Genomic DNA, 19,669 nt, shown 5'->3' with positions numbered 1-19,669 from the left:
TCGAGCTACTTACGCTCATAAGATTAATAAACATAGACTGCTCATTCATTATTGATTTTCTGAAAATGATGAGGATAATAGATCCATCCACCTTTGAATGATCAAGAATTATCATTTTTTTGATAAAAATGTCTACCAATTTAACGTTGAAAATTGTCGAAGCTTTATTGAGAAAATACTTTATTAGAAGAATAGTTCTTAATTTAGTTTATAACCAAAAAATTATTTGTAAATTTGAATTATTATTTTATTTTAATATAATTTTAAAGTAAGTTGGCGCAAATGAGCTTTTAAATTGTAAACCATTTTTGAAAAATCGGTTTTTGTCCTGATAAACGTTTAAGGCAATAGGAATCGTATTCCAAACCTTTGGAATTAGTTTAAGATCGATAGTATGTGTAAACTAAATTTTTTAATATGTTTTCGGACTGAATACAAAGTTTTGGGTAGTAGATGAGTTTTTAAAAACCTCTTGGAGTAGTTTGAAGCAAATGGTACTAATTTTTATTATTCCATAAGTGAAAAGAGTTAAATAAACGAAAATTATTATCCAATAATCCTTTTACTGCTTAAAAAAAATTTTTTTCTTCATGAATGTAAATGACAAAAAAAACTATTGGGTTGAGGGATATAAATTTAAGTGAAAGGTCTCCTGTTAAATTCTTGTTGGGAATTATATTTTGGGACCCCTTTTTTGAATTTAGCCACATGAGCAGGTAGCTAAGAATTCAAAATATAGTAGCTATTAAGCACATATACGGGTAGGGTTAATATATATTTTAAAAAAGGTTTGTTTAAAATTGGTCATTACATTTTTAAAGTAAATACTCAAATAATAATTAATATTTTAAAGCATCCAAGTGGTGTAGCTGAACAATCCTATATTTATGAATTCTTTCCGGCAAGATTTATTTTATGTGACCCCCTTTTATGAACCTAATCGCACGTGAAGTAGCGCATGTTTAGAGAGATGGTAGCTGGCCAGCACGAATAAGGCGGTAGGATTAATCCATAATTGAAAAGGAGTTTAATAAAATTTAATCGTATTTTAAAATAAAATTTTTTATGAATATTTTAAAGCAACCTAGTGGTATAATGGGCGATAAGCTAAGTTAAGGCATCTCCACTATCTCTTGTTCATGAGTTATATGGGCCAATATATTTTTCAGGAATCTTTTTTTCTGAATCAAGTTATCAGCAGCAGTTAGCTGAAGGTAAGAGAAATTGCAGCAAGCTCAGGGGTAGGGTTAATATATTAAAAGAAAGATTTAATTAAATTTAATCGTTAAATTTTTAAAATAAATACTTAATATTTTATGTTTAAAAGCATCCTGGTGGTATATGTTGTTAGGTGCAAGGTGAATACATCGGAGATATCCCTTGTGTATGCACGCGAGGATACTGTGGTTGGGCTTAATATAATTTAGCAATTATTTAGTAAATTTAGCACAGTTACAGGGTTAAGATTAATATATATTTAAAAATAAATTTAATCATTGTTAGGGTAAATTATAAAATTATAATATGAACATATAAAAAACAAAGATTGTACCAGACTATCATAAATTTATCAAATATTTGATTTATTTTACCCTTGAGACCTAAGTCTAAAATAAATTAATTTAAAAAAAAATATTCCCCCATTAAAGCATTTAAATCTTTTTATTAGATGGTTATATTTGTCTGGTGTCTTTTTATCCTAAGGTATTTTTGACTAGGACATTTATGTCCGGATTATAAATTACGATGTATGTAAAATTTTGATGTTCTTAAATGAAGCCGTTATTTAAATATTTATACGGCTGGTCAGAACTCGATAACTTTTTTTTTACTAATTTCCCGGCTTTGCCTTTTAAAATTTTACGAAAAAAAACCCTACCCGTAAAATTATGAAAAGTTTTACTCGCCCCGTTATATTTCCTGGAACGAATTTCAGGCCATCATATTTTAAATTATCTATATCTAATTTTCCTTCAATGTCAATTAAGGCTCTTGTATCTTAATTCTATGGCTATCTAATTTTTTAATAACAATGTTTCATAAATCAATTATGTTTTGATATCGTTATTGTGTATTTGTAACTATTATTTATAGATTTAGTATTCTAGTTAGATCGCTTTTAAAAGACAAAGAAATAAGCATATTGTGATTAATTTTCATAGTACTAATAGCATATTAATTAAAATACAAAATATCCGAGGCCAATAATTTTCTATAAAATGGGAAATATTTTTTTAAATTCTATACATAGATTTAGTTAAGTTAAGCAGATTTAATAAAATGAAAGGATATAAGCTCATTGTTGTTATTAATTGTTATTTCAAAGAATATTAATAAAATTCAAAATCAGATATTTACGAGGCCTGTGCTGATTTTTTATGTATGAATTGTCTGGTTCGACTCGTCTCGTTAAAAAAATTTTCTAGTTGCCTAGCCCGTTATAATTTTTTTCAAAAAATTTGCCATTGCAGATTTCTTATGTAAATATGATTTTAATAACATTGTTTGTTTTAATGGTCATTTGTGATAAATTTATAAGCTGTATAAAATATTATATATAAAATAAAACATTTTGATAGCTATTTTTAAATAAATTATAAGCCTGTTTTGTTCATTTAGCTCGAAAAATATTTTCAATTCATCTGCCTGCCCATTGTTTTAAAAATATTTTTTAACCCACCCGTCCAATATCTAAACTTTTAATATATGGACGAAAGGGATAAAACACTCCCCAATTGCAGGCCCCTATTTAAAATATGGGATTCAAGGGAAAAGAGGACTGGAAAATGTTATAAACGTGATTGAACGTGATAAAACTACCTTTTTAGATTTCAAAAAAAAATTTAAAACAAATTTACTATTCGTGTAAATATTTTGTTCACTTCTCTTCATATAACATAAAATAAAATAGCTATATATTTTATAATGTATTGTACCAAATGCATTAATGACATGAAAATCATGTTTTTAAATTTTTGTTTATGATTCTAACAATTTTAAGAAAAAAAAACATAAATAATATTTTTAAGAATAAAAATTCACTACACAAATATTTTTTTTTACAAATTTTTTTAAAAAAATTTAGATTTATATTTTGGCTAATATTTTAAACCTTTTTTTTACTTTTATTTGAAAAAAAATGTCTTTATTCCAACCTCTAATAAAAGTAATGATCCATATAACGTTCATCATTTCAATAGATAAAAGTAAATTTGAAAAATATATAATAAATACAGCATATCCCTCTTATAAACGTTCCTTATGGCACCAGAAATTTAATTAAAAAGTGGGAAGTTATAAACTAGAAACATGTAGACTGTAGATTATAAGATTTCTGGGGCCCGAAAGCAGAACCCAAAATAGGAACGTTATATAAATGGGATTTTACTTTAATATTTTATAATAATTTTTCTGAATAGAAAAATGAGCTTGAATCGCATTTATATTATGTCATCTGTGACGTGGCGAGATAGAGACAAAAGTACGCTCAACATGTCTAAGATACTCAAACGTTTTTTCTAGCTCTTTTGAGGTTGCGTCCTGATTGGAGCGTTTCAACTATTCGGTGAATAAATTTCAATGTTGTATATACATATATATGTTAGCGTCAATTTGTTTTTTCCGGCAATTTGTTATTTTTACAACTTTAATCATTTTTTATTTAAAAATCGGATTTTACCGTAAATACTTCTGACATGTTTCGAATACCTATCTTATGAATTGTAGACAATTTTGCTGTTAACCTTTGAATCATTTTTAATTTATATAAAAAATATATGGAAAATTTAATATAAATTATATTAAGTTTAAAAGTTCATGAAAAAATTGTCTGAAATTTATAGGGTAGGTATTTCAAACATGACCGCTGACATTTCCGGTAAAATCAGATTTTCAAAATTTTAAAGTTGAAAAAATAACCCATTAACACTAACATATACAAGCGATTTGGAAATTAACATGGACGCAACCTAAATAAAACTTTTTAACATGTCTAAATAATAGCTATTGGTGTGTTGAAAATTTTTCTTATATAGATTTCTTTACAAACAATGGGCTAAAAAAAATTTTTACGCTTCTAATTAGAAGTATATATAATATTTTATATGATAATTTTTATATGGACGCCAATGACATATATAATACCTAGACTGACGATTCATTCATTAAAATGCATTTTTAAGGGTCGTTAAAAGCAAATCAGTTGGACCCGCCATTTTGGTAACACATATAGTAATTATTCTCATGTTAAAAATTACTATTAAATTGATAACTTGCTTCCTTATTATTTCGATGATCCAGTAATTCTTTAATAAAGTTTGCATCAGATATAGGAATAAATTAGGCTCTCGTTTAAAATTTTAATAATGATTAGTGTAACCAAAAAGGCGTCTCCAGCTGATATGCATTGATGTACACTTTTAATGAATGAATCGTCAGTCTGGGTATTATATATGTCATTGATGGATGCTTAAGAATTAATTAAACTAATTAGTCATCGTAAATAAATGTTCTCTTTGAATCAAAAATAAGGTAGAGTGATTTCTACTAGATTCTATATAATTAAATTCAAAGATTATTCAAATTCAAAATAATAATGATATTGAAAAAGAAGTTTTTATTTTCAAGCTATAACATTCACAATAAGCTTTAATAAAGATCTTGACAAAAAATTTTTTAAAAAAATGAGAAACTTGAATGTAGGGTTTAGTTTACTTTCAATGACTATGTACAATTTTTTTCTTAAATATTAACAATTAAATATTCAAGTCACATATAATTTTAAAAATATTTATGTCCGTTTTTGAGACAGAAAAAAATTGTTAAAATAAATTTTTTTATAAATTGACCTAAATGATTTTTACTTTTTTTTTTTCAAATTATTAATGCTTATGAAATATATATTATTAATATATTGTATAATTTTTTAATACCAGTGGCCTCGTGGTAGGGAATGTCAAAAGCGTGCTGTTTAGCACGCCCGCATTTAAATTTAAACACACCTGAGTCAATTTTTTTTGGTTTTTTAAAGCTCCTAAATGATGAGTTAAGGGACGCCACCTTAACATAAATAGAAGAGACTGCTGATATGGTATAAAACTGGGTTTGAATGGTGCCATATTATTTTACCAAAAATACTTAACTACTGGTGGTTAATTTTTTACCTCGTGATTCACAAAATATTAATTTTTAAATTCGAATTTTTCTAAAGGCAAAACATGATATCCTATAAGTAACTTTGAAATTTTAAATTTCCTCAATAACATTTAAAAGCAAATATTATATATAGTTTTAATAAGTTGGAATATCTATTTTAGAAAAATTGATGGGTTGGGGCATGTTGTTTAAAATTGAAGTGAGTTTTTTTTTCCCCATTTTAGCTTTCACCTTTTCTGGTGGTAAGCTCATTCAATATCTCTCTCCACTTTATGTTATTCATGCTATCTCTTTAATCTAATTTATACTTCTTTATATTGGCTCTAACTTTATGGCCCCGTTGTAGTTTTGAGTGTTCAACACCATTTAAATCCGTCAAATAATCAATTTATTTAATATAAATGTGTTAATTTTTCTTTTTACCTAATCGCTCAAATTAACCAAAACAAAGGTTTCTTTGGCCTAGGTAAGGCTAAATTTATGTTAGTTCTCCAGCATAGCATTTTGCAAAATTTTATTATATATCATTTTTTAGATATTATTTTATAAAATAAGCATCATGTCTAATTAATTAATATTCTATTATATTATTACTCATTAGTCTCAAAAGTTATGCAAATTTTAAAAATTTATATCTATTTTATAACTTACTTTTTTTTTATCTTTTAAACTTTGTTCGTAATTTAATAGGTCAATAAAATATAAATTTTTAAATCTGCAAATGAGTCGAGATAGTGGACTTTATCAATATGATTAAGGAATTAAAAAAATAATTAATAGAACTTGGACTAAAATGTTTATGATAAATATTTATTAGGTTTTCTTTAAAATTTGAAAACTCCAAATTTGCAAGATTTATAAGAAGAAAAAAGTGTTCAAAACTTATATTTTTTTTAATATTCATTTCTAAGTTCTAACATTTTATTAAAAATTTTGTTTGATCAAATTTATTTTAATGAATATTTTAGAAAAAGTTTCAAAAAAGGAGAATTAATTATACAATATTTGTATCCAAGGATAATGAGTGTGATCTAAGTTCTACATATTTCAATAAATTTTACATATTATTTGATTACACAAAATTTATAATTAAAATGATAATTAATTATAGCGGTATCATTTGTTATGTCAATGAAGAACATGAGTCTTCCAAAACTCCCCGAAGCTCTTAAGCATAAAAATGATGAATGCTTTGAACGCAATATAAAAACACAAGATGATTTTAATATCACTGAGGTAATTAATAATCACATTTTAATTAATATCATTATTAATTATAATTCAAATAACATACCCTCTTTTTTTTTATCTTCATACGCAATATTAATGATAACACCGATTTTTAGGCAATGTAGTTGTAAATTAATAATTATTAATTATCTTTTATTAAAGAATCTAATTTATTATTTATTATGTTATATTATAAATATCCGCGCCTAAATTTTAAAAAAGAAAAATTAATCCTGGAAATAATAAAATGATAATACAAATAAATAAACGGAAGCTATACTATGTATAAAAAACAACCCTTTTTAAATATTATCACTGATATTATAATCAGACTATTTCACATGAAAGATGCAACAGTAAATCTCATTCATCAATCAATATTTTTTTTATATATTTAAAATTTAAATAAAAACTGTACTGAAAGAAAAATGAATTGCACTTACATTCCTTACCCAAAAATTATTTTTACTGTAAATTCTAAAAAAGCCAATGCCCTATTTATGTAGTAGAGTGCTACTGAAATTATAATAAAGCCTCAATACAAATTAGTGATTGGTAAAACATATAAAATTTATTTTTAACCTAATATATCCTTTTTAATATTCTTAAGTGGGAGAGAAAATTATTTTTCTACAGATTTGGAACGGAAGAATTAAATGTTTCGAATGTATTTGAAATTTTATTTTAAAAACCCAACAATTGATTACATCTGTCGTCTCAACTTATATTAAAATAAGAATTTAAAAGGTGATTATTAGTGTTAAGCGTATTATATATAAATGGGGAAACGGCTTAGTTTAACCTAATAGAAGTCAAGAAAAATGGCTAAGATTGAATTAAATAACTTTGACCATAAAGAAGACTATGGCTAATAGCCGTAACCGATATAAATATTAGTTGTACGTATCTGGTAAATTTTTTTATTAATAATTAACTCCAACCTTAAACTTTATAAAATTATTTATTTTAATTTATTATGATAAATAAAAAAGATGAGAATAGTTATAACTTATGTCAAACTTTTCTAAAAGGGAAATTTTATTTTTACTCAGGCATTTTATAAAGTTAATATTTAAAGTAAATAAGATTTAAGATCCTAATAAATTAACAATTTATAAGTTCATATAGATCCCACGATAGTACTGAATGCCTAAAAATAATTTTAACAAATAAAATGTTCGAAATAAAAACAATACATAAATTGATTTCAAATTCAATCCCATCCTGAACCTCCGGAAATAACTCTCTTAAGACTCAGTCGGGCGGATTGGGTTGGAAACTTTATTTGGGAAAGGACTCGAACTTCTGCAAAAATTTTAATCAATTATTTTTCAAAATTTTCTTATCTATAAAATTATATCATATTATTTCTTCAGTTGCTTATAATTTTCGCGCTTTCTTTAAAAGCAAATGAATGGTATTTCGTAACTTCTTTGAAAAATTGGATCTATGAGACTAAGGGGCTCAGACCTTAGGAAAAAGCAGGACCAGATTGGTTACCCGGCATAATTCGCGACGAAATTAAATAATTTTCAACATTTCTAAATTTCAAATTAATTAATAATCATGGACGGGTTTTAGAATCATCATGTGCCGATCTCAGGGAGTAGATAACGCGAATTCGCAGCTATATATACTTCGCCGCGAATTCGCTCTAACTCTGATTGCAGGGTTAGATAGCAACATTTTCTCAAAGGCCTGACAAGATTAGAAAAATAGGTCTAATGAAAAGTCCTAATTTCAATTAAATATTATTATATTTTGTTATAGTAATAACCATGAATTTACATAAATAAAAATCAGGTAAATTTTTTTTCCTACTTTGTTTAGAGATTATAAAATGTCTATTTTATGCATAACTTACATTTAGGTAGAAAAGTTAAATTTTTAGATTGATCTTTTTTTTTATAAATGAAGAGAAATCATATCATCACATAATTTATACTGTGTTAAAAAAAAATTTTTTTTTTACCAAAAACGTCATCATATTTTACATAATTAATTTTATTCCGGTACAAGGTTGGGTTGTTTATCTAAAAAATATATAATTTCAAACAGATATTTTTATTAAAATTTCCTATTTACAATATTAATATAGTCTAGTACAAGCAATTTAAAAAACATAAGCATCCATTTCTTAAATTGGTCTATCCTCTCCCCTGGAATTTTTTTAAATATAAAAATATATAAGCTTTTTAAAATTAGTGTAGAAAATATATAAATTAGATTCAAAAATAAAGTACAAAGTTCAAAGTTATTAAAATATAAAAAACTTAATATTTGACGCTATTTGCTTAAATTTTACGTTATTCATTAGCGCTTTATGATATTTTATTTAGAGATCTGCAATGCCTGGCCGGCCCGACATCTCGCAAGCCCTGGAAATTTTTTTTAAAAATATAACGGGTTAGGAAATTCGTGCATAAAAAATTTTATGACCCGGCTCGACAATTTATACATAAAATATCAGGTATAGTCTAGTAAATATATAATTTTTCGCAAAATTATAATAGGCCAGCTCTGGCATTAAAATTTTGATAGATTTTTTTGAATTTCAAGATAGTATTTTATTTTTATTAATCCTATTTGAAAATAAACTGTAATATGATTTTTTTTTGTATTTCTAACTAAAAATAAATAATATAGTAAATATAAATTCACAAAAAATTAAACAATTTATCTATGATATGATACAATTATTAAAAATGCATAATACAGATATAAATAAAATTGATTTATAAAACGGTTGTTGTAAAAATATACAGCCATAGAGAAGAGCTATATACCTTAACGGACATTGGGAAATATATAGATATTAAAAATGCGCATGCCGGAAAATTCGTACAAAAAAATTTAATGGGCCGGTGCCGACTTTTCGCAAAACTTTGCCGAGCCGGGCCTTAGTAAAATTTTTAGGGGCCGGGCTGGATAACTCGTGCAAAAATTCTTAACAGGCCTAAGCCGGGCTTTGCTGACCTCTCTTTCAGATTTTTATTTATTATTCACGTGTTTTTTTCTTATCAATTTATTAGCATCATGGATATATTTTTCAGCTTTAACCATTATTGGGTCATTTTTTTTATTCATTCACGCTATGAGCCATATTCTGCAGACTTGAGTCCATTTTTGGTGATAGTTACCCCAGTTTACGCCATTATATTCGCCGACCTATAACTTAATGGTAGTTCTTTCGGTTAATCCGAGTCATATTTGATAAATATATTGTTTGCGCCTATGTTTCTCAACTTTATTCATTCACTTACTTTTGGAATACATTTGACTTATCCTTTTAGATTAATCGCAAGAAATTGCCATATTTTGGAATTAGAGAATTGTTCAGCCAACTTTATCGGAGATGATATAAAGATAACCACAAATAAATCAATAATATATAATTTTTATAGGAAAGACCTGATGGAATGCCTGGCTATACGGAATTTGGAGTTGAAGCCCCCCAAAAAAATTTAAAGACCCCCCCCCCCACTGAAATATCTTGGCAAAGCCACTGTACTTCCTGCATATCATTCGATGATACTTAAACGTTAATTGGGCCAATACATGTCAACTATTAATATTATATTTTTTAAAAAAAATAGAAAGAGGGCAAATATTTATAAGGGGTCGAATACTTTTTCCAAATAACTCTTTTCTTAGTGATATTTAAAATGGAAAACTACTTCCTGCTTATCATGAGATTACACTTAAACGTATTATAGACCAATACATATTAAATATAATAATATTATATAAAATATTTTAAGAGGACTAAGATTTTTAAAAAGGGAACTAATATTCTACATTTCAGAGGACAAATATTCTTTTAAGATACTAATTTGTTTAATGGAGTGTAACTGAACCGATCCCAGGCGCCGAAAGGCACTCAGGCAGACCTTACATATTACTTATTTCTACCTAACATATTTGAATATAACGTAAGTTATTCAATATTTTCATATTTATCTACTTCCAAGTTAGAGAGTCAATGAAAAATAAAAGAAAACTAAACTTAGTCTTAATGGCAAATGAAAAAATAATAACCTAAAATTTATTTTTTATTCACTTATGTTAAAATTTAACAAAGTCAGTTATATTTTATATATTTATACTTACAAATTTTCAATTAAAATAGCAAAATATTTCTGAGCGCCTAACTATTTGTTTTATTTCAAAAAATATTGGCCTTTCTAAATAAACAGTTGCCCTCCCCCAGAGGGAAATTTCTGATTATGGACCTGTTAATGACAGTTTCGCGATTATGAATATATTATTAACAGGTGCCCTCATACAAGACCTTCAACGCCACTTTATAAATAAAATAACGTAAATTACCTCTCTTCCAGAACGGTTGCCTGTTTCCTAGTCCATTCACAGAACTCCCTTGCTTCTAATAACTCTTTCTCGAACATAATGTTCAACAACAAAACCAAGCATCATATCAAGAATTGCTAAACAAGATATGTTATGGCTTAAATTCCCATACTTTGGATATAGCACCTTCAGGCTATCTAACAACCTACAAGAATTCTTTAACGTAACAAATTGAAGATGCGCCACAACATTTCTCCCCATCTCCAAGAGTTTAAAGGACCCACGATTTTTTTATAATAAAAAGACACCTCTTGAGCTTAAAGCCAAACTTATTTTAAAGAAAATCGACTGTCTAAACATTAAAGATGCTCTCAAATTGCTATTTATGATTCACTAAAGTGGCGTAGGTATGGGGGATATTTTTATTTTTTAATTTTAATTTAATAAATTCTTAATAAACGAAACGCTTGATTTTTATGTTTTAAATTTATTTTAAATAATAATAGATAAACACATTTGATTTTTTTTAAATTTATTAAATAAATTTTATATTATTTTGCATTTCATATTCTATTTTATTAAAATATATATTTCTCATTTTCAATATGAATTTCACACCACCCAAAAAAAGGGAGTTATTTATTCAAACATCATGATATTGACTCAAAAAATCAAAAAAAAAAAACTAAAGATATTTTGTCCGACCAGATATATCGAAAGACAAGAGTCAGTGAAACTCTTTATTGAACCATATGATGTTGTCTTTGCAACACTAGAATTTTATATATCAAGCAAGGAAAAAGATTCAGCAGATGCCGAAAATCTTTTGCAGGCTATTATTAAGCCACAGTTTTTAATTTCAATTCAATGTGTTTATTTTTTATTTAATTATACATATGATTTTAGCAAAATGCTACAAAAAATTGATTTAAATTTAAGGGAGATTATGAATAGAGCAAAGGATATTGTTGAAATATTAACAAATATCACAGAGAATGTGGATGAAAAATTTCATAAAATATATGAAAAAGTAAAGGAGATTGCTAATAGTTTGGAATTGAAATTTTTAAACTTAGAGTAGACTCTAGATAATCCAATCGATCAAATATTGATGCATCTACGATTGAGGATTTTTATAAAATAAACATTTTTATTCCCCTTAATGATACATTTTTATTTCAATTAAAAGAAAGATTTATTAGTCATAATTATATTTTAAAAAGCTTTTATTTTCTTTTGCCGGTTGAGTCTAAACTATAGATTACACTTGAAACACGAGAGAATATTAAAAAAATCTCAGTTTATGCTGATGATTTAGTAGGTTCATATGATAAGTTACTTTGTGATGTCGAATTTTGGCATAAAAATCTTGACAGAATAGGGTGTTCTTTGAGACCAAAAAAGGCTCTGCAGGCCCTTTCCGTGTGTAATTGCATTTTAGATTCCCTGCCTAATATCAAAACATTTTAAATTATTTTAGCTACCTTGCCAATTAGCAACTGCACTAATGAAAGGTCTTTTTCAACTTTAAAAAGGTTAAAAACCTATTTAAGAAACACAACCGGTGAAAAACGTTTAAATGGATTAGCCCTATTGAATATTTATAAGGAGATTATTTTAGATAAAAATTTGATTCTAGATGAAATTAGCAAAATCTCAGAGAAAAGTAGACCTCTCTTTTTAAATTCAAATCAAAAAATAGCAATAAAATTTTATTAGTTTTAATATATAATCAATTTTTTTTTGTAAAAAAAGTATTATTTATAAGATAATATCATCATATTTTTTTAAATACCATTATTTGCATAAGAATTACACATATTTTATATAATTGTAAAAAAATACTTTTTTAAAAAATAGAGTCTTTATACATTATAATTTCTAATATTAAAATCTGTATTATATAAAATATCAACATTTTGAAAATATTTTAATTGATAAAAATATATACATGATTAAATAAAGGAATGTAAAATATATAATAAAATACCTTAAAATTTTGTTATATGAAAATATAAAACAATTTTAACAAATCCAAAAATATAAGCAATTAAATGTTCAAAAAAATGGGAGGTTTGGGGGGCGAAGCCCCCAAAAAAGTTTTAACCCCCTCCTTCCCCCCATGATAAATCCTGGCTACGCCACTGATTCACTAGCTGACAACTCTTATGAGACCTACATAAAACTCCTGTACTTTAGAATCTATCAGTCAACAACCATTTTCATTGTGCTTCCGATTTCACTTCAGATGAAGTAGGAAAGGCACTTATCCAAATTGATTTTGCTAATGCACTACATCCTCTTCCTTGCTCATTCTTACAATTAATCCCTTATTATGCCAAATTCCTATATTCGTGTTGCATTTCCTTCAATTTTGCAATTCAACTATCAGAAAGTATTCTCAACTGAGGCATCCAACAAAATTATCCCCTAGGATTTTTTTTATTTTGCCTTGGAAAAATAAGATAATCCTAACGTTAATTCAGAATGCTCCCTTTCACTCCATGTCTGGTATATAGACGACAGAATCATTAGTGGATTTCAATTGGAAATCAATTAGGCTGTAAGCATTATAAAGGAAATGGTATGCACTGTTGATCTCATTCTCAACCCCAGACATTCCGAATTTGCTCAAGTAAAATTTTCCTATTACACAATTTCAAAATAACCACCAAGGAGGAACTAACACATTTAGGCTTCCCAGTAGGCGAATTTACTGCAAACAATGCCTTCCTTTATTCCTCTCTTGATATTCTCCATAAGTTTGACCTTCTTGACTTGTTACTATACCCTGAAAAACTTCTTTAGCATTCCACATATCTTTTATGCTTTGCACTTAACTCCTATTTTTAAATTTCTCATCCCTCTTAACATTTATGAAAGGGAATGAAATATCTAATCGATAATATGTTGAACCTAAAATTTAATGAATCTACATGGGCTTAGGCTTTATAATCCGCCAAAAAGTGGTTTTAGGATTATATCTTCCCATGATCTTGTTCTCGTTGCCTTTATTTCGAACAGTCTACTTTCTAGCCTATTATCAACTCTCATAACTCAAAAAATAACTTATATTACGCTATTGTGTTATGGAAGACGCGTTTCGTTAATGTCTCATCACCTGAATTTAACAGATAGAAGGATTGGCATAAGCCAGCTGTAGCTCGGTGCGTTAAATCTCTATTATATAGGAGCTATCAATCAATTCCTTCTTCACTTCTTTAATTAATGAATCCCGATACGAATTTTTGATTTAACTTTTCTAAAAAGCTTCAGCCCTAACTCACAATAATTAGCTTACACGGGCTATAGGAATTCGCCTTAATAGTATGATAACCTTTCCTCACATCTTTCCTGGCTGCAGAACCCCCATAGACAGCAAAGAAAGGCACAGTTTAAGCTACTGATCATGTAAAGGTCGAATTCTCAGCATCACCAACGCAATTTCCTGGTCCAACAAGCATTAAAATGCCCAAATATCTGCAGTTAAACTATCCAGACACTCTTTAAATCCTATAGTAAGAAGCGGCCTGACGGAAATGGTTCAACCGAAAAAGAGCCAATTTCTTGTTTGAGATTCCTATATAGATCCATTGACCCCCAAATTAAACACCCAACTCATATGAGCAAAAGCAAACGGCTCAAAGGTTACAAATATTTCGAAATTTCAAAAGATCATGTCTTTTATTCCATTAATTTTCACTACCTTAATTTCTTTCGGTAAACTTGCCTCCTTCTTCAAAGATTAGGATCTCACCAAGCATTTTGTCGATCCTCGAAAAAGTTTCTGTAAGAAAGGCTGATCATAGCGATCCTAATGAATAAATAGTTAAGAAATTATAAGGCACTTGGTATGTGCAGGCATTGTGATTAGGGCTGGGAACCAATATTAAAAACACTAGATTAACGAAATATTGTATTTGTATTGGGTCTAAAATTGGTATTGGTTTAATTAATATTTTCTATTTCTTTTATTGGTATTAGCGTATATTGGTATATATTTGTATTAGTTTAAACAAGATTTAAATTAAAATTATCCTTTTGATTAAAATTTTTAGAAATGCTAAATTATTACTTGTGTCTAATGTAATACATAATCATTTTCAAATTTTACTTTTAATACATAAATAAAAATATTAATAGAATTATGTGCTGATTTAAAAGGAATAAAATCTAATAAATGATTATTTAATTTAAAGTCATTATCAATATAATAAATTATTATGCCCATAAAGGGTATTTTATTTGCGGAGGACCATATGTCCTCTGTTAAGGAAAATTTAGACGTAATGTTTTAAAGTAAAGATTTTAGATTATTAAATGAGCATATTGTTTCATAATCACTATTTTTTAGTGCCGTAAACGTTACTACAAAAAAGAAACGCGTTATCATTGCTCGTTACTTAAAACATTTATACAAAAAAAAATATTTTTTTTATAAAACTATACAAAATGAATGTATAAGATAAGATCTTTTAATAAAAACAATTTTCATATATTTAATTATACTATAAATAAAATTATACAAAAATAATATATTATATATAAGATAACATCTTTTTGTAACAATTTTTTATTTATTTTAGCAACAATTGATTTTCAAAATTTTGATCAGACAAACAAGAGCGCTTGGTGCTTAACACAGCTTTCACCGTGCTAAACACACGTTCAATTCGCAAAAGATGGGAGAGTTGTATTATATTTAATAAATAAAAATTTTAATTAGGGAATTTATTAAAAATATTAAAATAATTAACTTTATTTTGAAAGCTTAATAGATCATTTTCACAAGGATCTTCATTCATTTCCTTATCAAATTTTTTTTTTATCTTTATCAGAAAATATTCTGGTATGTGTGTTGATAAAAGAATTAAGTCTGCTCATTCTTTATCAAGATCTTTTTTCAAAGTTCTAGCATTCTTCCTTTGTTGACCTCTAATTTTATCCAGGGCCAATCCAATTAAAATAGCGGGTGAATAATTACGGATAGTATATATTCATTTTTATAGATGTGTTTGAATTTATTGAAAATAAAAGATAATCAAAATATAAATTGTAAGCAATATTTGAACTTTATACCTTTTATTTATGCCTTCCAGGATTGAATTAATAAGCGACTTACAAAACTTGAAATTATTTAAAGCCATTTTTTAAAGTTTTAATATTATAATAATAGTTATCGTGGGAGTGAGATATCCAAAATGCATTTTTTGTTCTCTCTCTAAAATTGAAAGAGCCGTAGCAATCGGTTTCATAACCTATAAAATCATATATATATATATATATATATCATATTTATTAATTAATACTAACCATACAATATTCAACCATGAACGACTTTGTCCTTATCTGAAAATCTGTGATTCAGTTTTATCACTAGATCAAATTTTTAGCAATTCTCCTTAATAAGACTATTTATTAATTTCACATAGTTTTAAAAGAGTTCCATCTTATTATAAACTGTTTAATCAGATATATTCCCATGTTTTCCTTAAAAATGGCTGCACTGTTTGAAGATTCCCTATGTTTATTCCACAATAGCTTATATTAGAAAATGTAATTTTTGCCTTTTCAATGTCAACACTTGCAATGAGATTTAGAGTAAGTGCTGAACAGGAATGATGCTTAGATAAATATACAATATTATCATTAGTATTTTGATTTTCAGTAGATCAAATAATGACAGAGGAACTATTTAATCATCCGATTCCTCTCCTTGTTCATATACTCTAATAAATATATTACAATTTTTTTACTTGAAAGCTTTTATACAATTTCTAGCTCGGTATGCATTTGACAACTTTATTTTGTATCTTATATGTTCTAAAAACTTCAAAGATTATTTTTGCTAGATCAAATGTGTGTATTTGGGGTTGAAATACTCTCAAGAGTGTCTGGTTGTAGCAAGTGTACCGTCACATCCCTAAATAAGAACTTTTTTAAAATACAATATTATCAAATAAAATATATATTTTATATACCGATGATAAGCTGACCAAGAATTTACAGTTGTACAGACAATTTTTGGGATACACAACAAATCTACTAATTTCTTTGCCATGGTGTCATACGCTTCGTTAATTTTTAATACGGGGGTAGGCCTAGACATCATATATTTTAGTTGGCTGCAATTTTTTGATGACATTAATGAATGCTGCTTTCTACAATTGTAAATGGTTGTAATTCTTCAATTACAAAATTAAATCATCAACAGCGAATTGTGCTATTTTTATAATTGTTGTAGATGGATTCTGCATCTAAATGAGTGTGAGTTGATTGGCTTCAATTTCTTTTTATTACTATTCAAATGTTCATTAATCTCTGTCATTTTTGAGGAATGTACAGTCTATAATTTTTTAATTAAAATATTATTACCTAAATTTTTTATTAAAAATAACTTAGCCTCTTAATAATTGAAGATATATCTTTTAAAAAATTTTAATTGCTATTAATCCCTCACTAATCTTATTGTCAAGGAAAACATTAAAAATTAAAATTATGATTTCCAAAGATCATTTTTCAATTTCTTATCTTTTTCAGAATTATCCTTTAAAAAAGATCAAGAAAAATATCTAGTTCAGTACTCTAAAACAATATTGTTTCATAGTTTTATTCCATATATATATATATATATTAAACAAAAATTTTTAAAATAACTATTTTATTCTATAAATTTATAAACAATTTGAAATTAAACCAATAGCATACTAAAAAAAAGAAATAGAAAATATTGTTTAAAACAATACCAATATTTTGTTAATCTAGGTTTTTAATGTTGGTTCGCAGCCCTATACTATAGTATAATTTAATTGCTTATATTTTAATTTCATGATTAAACTTTTCAAAATATTATGAAAGAATACTTCTTTTATTGGTTATTTTATAATAGCCATGATTTAATATTCTATTATTAAAGTAATGTTTTAAAAAATAATGTATTAATTCATCTTTTTACTTTCATATGCTTTTTTAAAGTTTGAACTGCTGGACATTGTGGTTGAAATATTTGCGTTGAGGCATAATTTACATTTACAAAGTGTAGACTTTGTATCTAATTTTCTTTACTGGTGTAAAATATGTTTCAAATTGGGGCCAGAGAAGGGTTAAATCATCTTCATCTGAAGAAGTAAGTATACTATAGACATAATATCCTTAAAAAATTATAAAATAGAATAATAATATTATTGCTACATTTACTTTGAATTTTGATTATATATTAATTAGATTAACATTCGAATGAAAATTTAACGAGAATTTAAATAAAAAATGAAGGAATGGTGGTTTGATATGAATTAAAAACTCGGCTTAAATTATTTATATTAAAAAATAAATAAAAGTAATTTTATAGTATAATAAAATGTTTTTTTTTAAATATTTTTTAAGAAAAAATTTAAATTAACGAGTAACGTTTTGCGTTACCGTTACTCAATAAAAGAAACGCGTTACCGTTACCTCTAGAGAAAGGTAACGAATGACGTTCCTTTTCTTCAAAAAAGGTAACGAAGTTAGTGACGACGTTACTTTACAGCACTACTATTTTTAGTGTTTTTCTAGAAATTATTATTAGTGAAGGGTTACAATATGCTAATGAATTTTAAATCCCAAGTCGTTGTTGAATCGTTTACATTGCCTAGCTCTGGCTGCCATTATGGTTTGAGCTTCAATAACCTTATCTAATAGACTATAATAGTTATGGTTTGATAACGTTACGGCTGTTTACGTCACAATGGTCACTTACTGTACTTTGGGCATTAGAATCCGCTATGAATTGTTTGATGTTGTTTCCATTACTACCAATGAGTATGCCATTAAGTTATTGCGTGCCGGTGTCACTTTTCTCTCCTTTCTTCTAGTTTCTTGAATCATTGTATCTAAAAAAAATTTGCATACACCCGTACAGACTTATAATGATCCAACTGTATGACAGTCATTGGTTAATGATGTTTATAGTTTTGGCTTGCGTCTTGACGTTGCGTATTGTAACGTGGGGAATAAATGCGTATGATCTTTGTAGAATTGAGTCTTGACTCTCAGCGTGTTTTAACAGCATATATGACTATCGTTGTAGTAGCAGCAGATGGCTGTCGTTGTAGTAGCACATCCCTGGTTGTCGTTGTGGTAGCAGCATCTCTTGCTGTCGTTGATGGTAACGTGCACGTTTATTGATACGTTTTAATTTGCTACACTAATAAATTTGTTTTAAATTTGAAATGAGAATTCCGAGAATGTGTGAATACATGATTGTTAACTTGACCACCATGAAGAAAAGAAGATTATACTGGAATTTGGGATTATATGCAATTAAATAAACTAATAATATAAACAAAAAGTAATAAAAATTATATTTTAAATTTATGCGTTATATTTTTTTAAAGATCATTCATGATATTGAATTATTTTTTCTCTAAATACTAAAAAATTTAACTTGATGCATTCAATCAAAATAAATTTAAAAATATCTAAAAGTTAAATTTAAGTTAATAGACTATATTGTATTAATTGAATGTTAATAAAAAAAAATAATAAAAAATCAATCGACAATTAAAATTCACGTTAATGTCTTTAGGATATATGATAAACAAAATATCGAGCACATTAACAAAAACCAATATCAATATTTAATTATATATTAGTTTATTTTGGTATTGTAAACCAAGAATAAATTGGTATTAATCCCATCAACTGTAATCATGAACATGCGAGATTTTTGTCGTCATATTATGATATAGATAGTTATATCTGAATAATTTCATTTTACATTTAAATTCAAGTAACTTAAAAAACTAGTGAGCTTTTATTGACACAAAAAAAATATATATTTTAATGATTTTATATATTAAATTATGATAATGAACTGTTTTAGTCATAATATATAACATAAATATACTTTTATTAATTATTTATTACTTAACGATGTTTGAGATATAAATATATATTTTAATATAAGAATTCACAGATTACATAAGATATTTATTTT

The 19,669-nt window shown here is 26.5% G+C and overlaps 1 protein-coding gene across 2 annotated transcripts in view; it reads left to right on the top strand.

Annotated features, from left to right (window-relative positions):
* The first annotated feature begins 3,065 nt into the window (after positions 1-3,065).
* LOC135925031 (uncharacterized) overlaps positions 3,066-19,669 on the top strand; it is a 28,504-nt gene continuing 11,900 nt past the window's right edge. For both annotated transcript variants that reach the window (XM_065460170.1, XM_065460169.1), the window contains exons 1-2: positions 3,066-3,206; positions 6,266-6,390. In XM_065460170.1, the coding sequence (XP_065316242.1) occupies positions 3,140-3,206; positions 6,266-6,390 (192 nt within the window). In that variant the 5' untranslated portion in view covers positions 3,066-3,139. The remainder of the gene's footprint in view (positions 3,207-6,265; positions 6,391-19,669) is intronic.

Source organism: Gordionus sp. m RMFG-2023, chromosome 2, assembly GCF_954871325.1.
Source record: "Gordionus sp. m RMFG-2023 chromosome 2, tfGorSpeb1-WG-v2, whole genome shotgun sequence".
Taxonomy (NCBI): Eukaryota; Metazoa; Nematomorpha; class Gordioida; order Chordodea; family Parachordodidae; genus Gordionus; species Gordionus sp. m RMFG-2023.
Note: the sequence above shows the minus strand (reverse complement) of the source record. Positions and strands in the feature narration are given on the sequence as shown.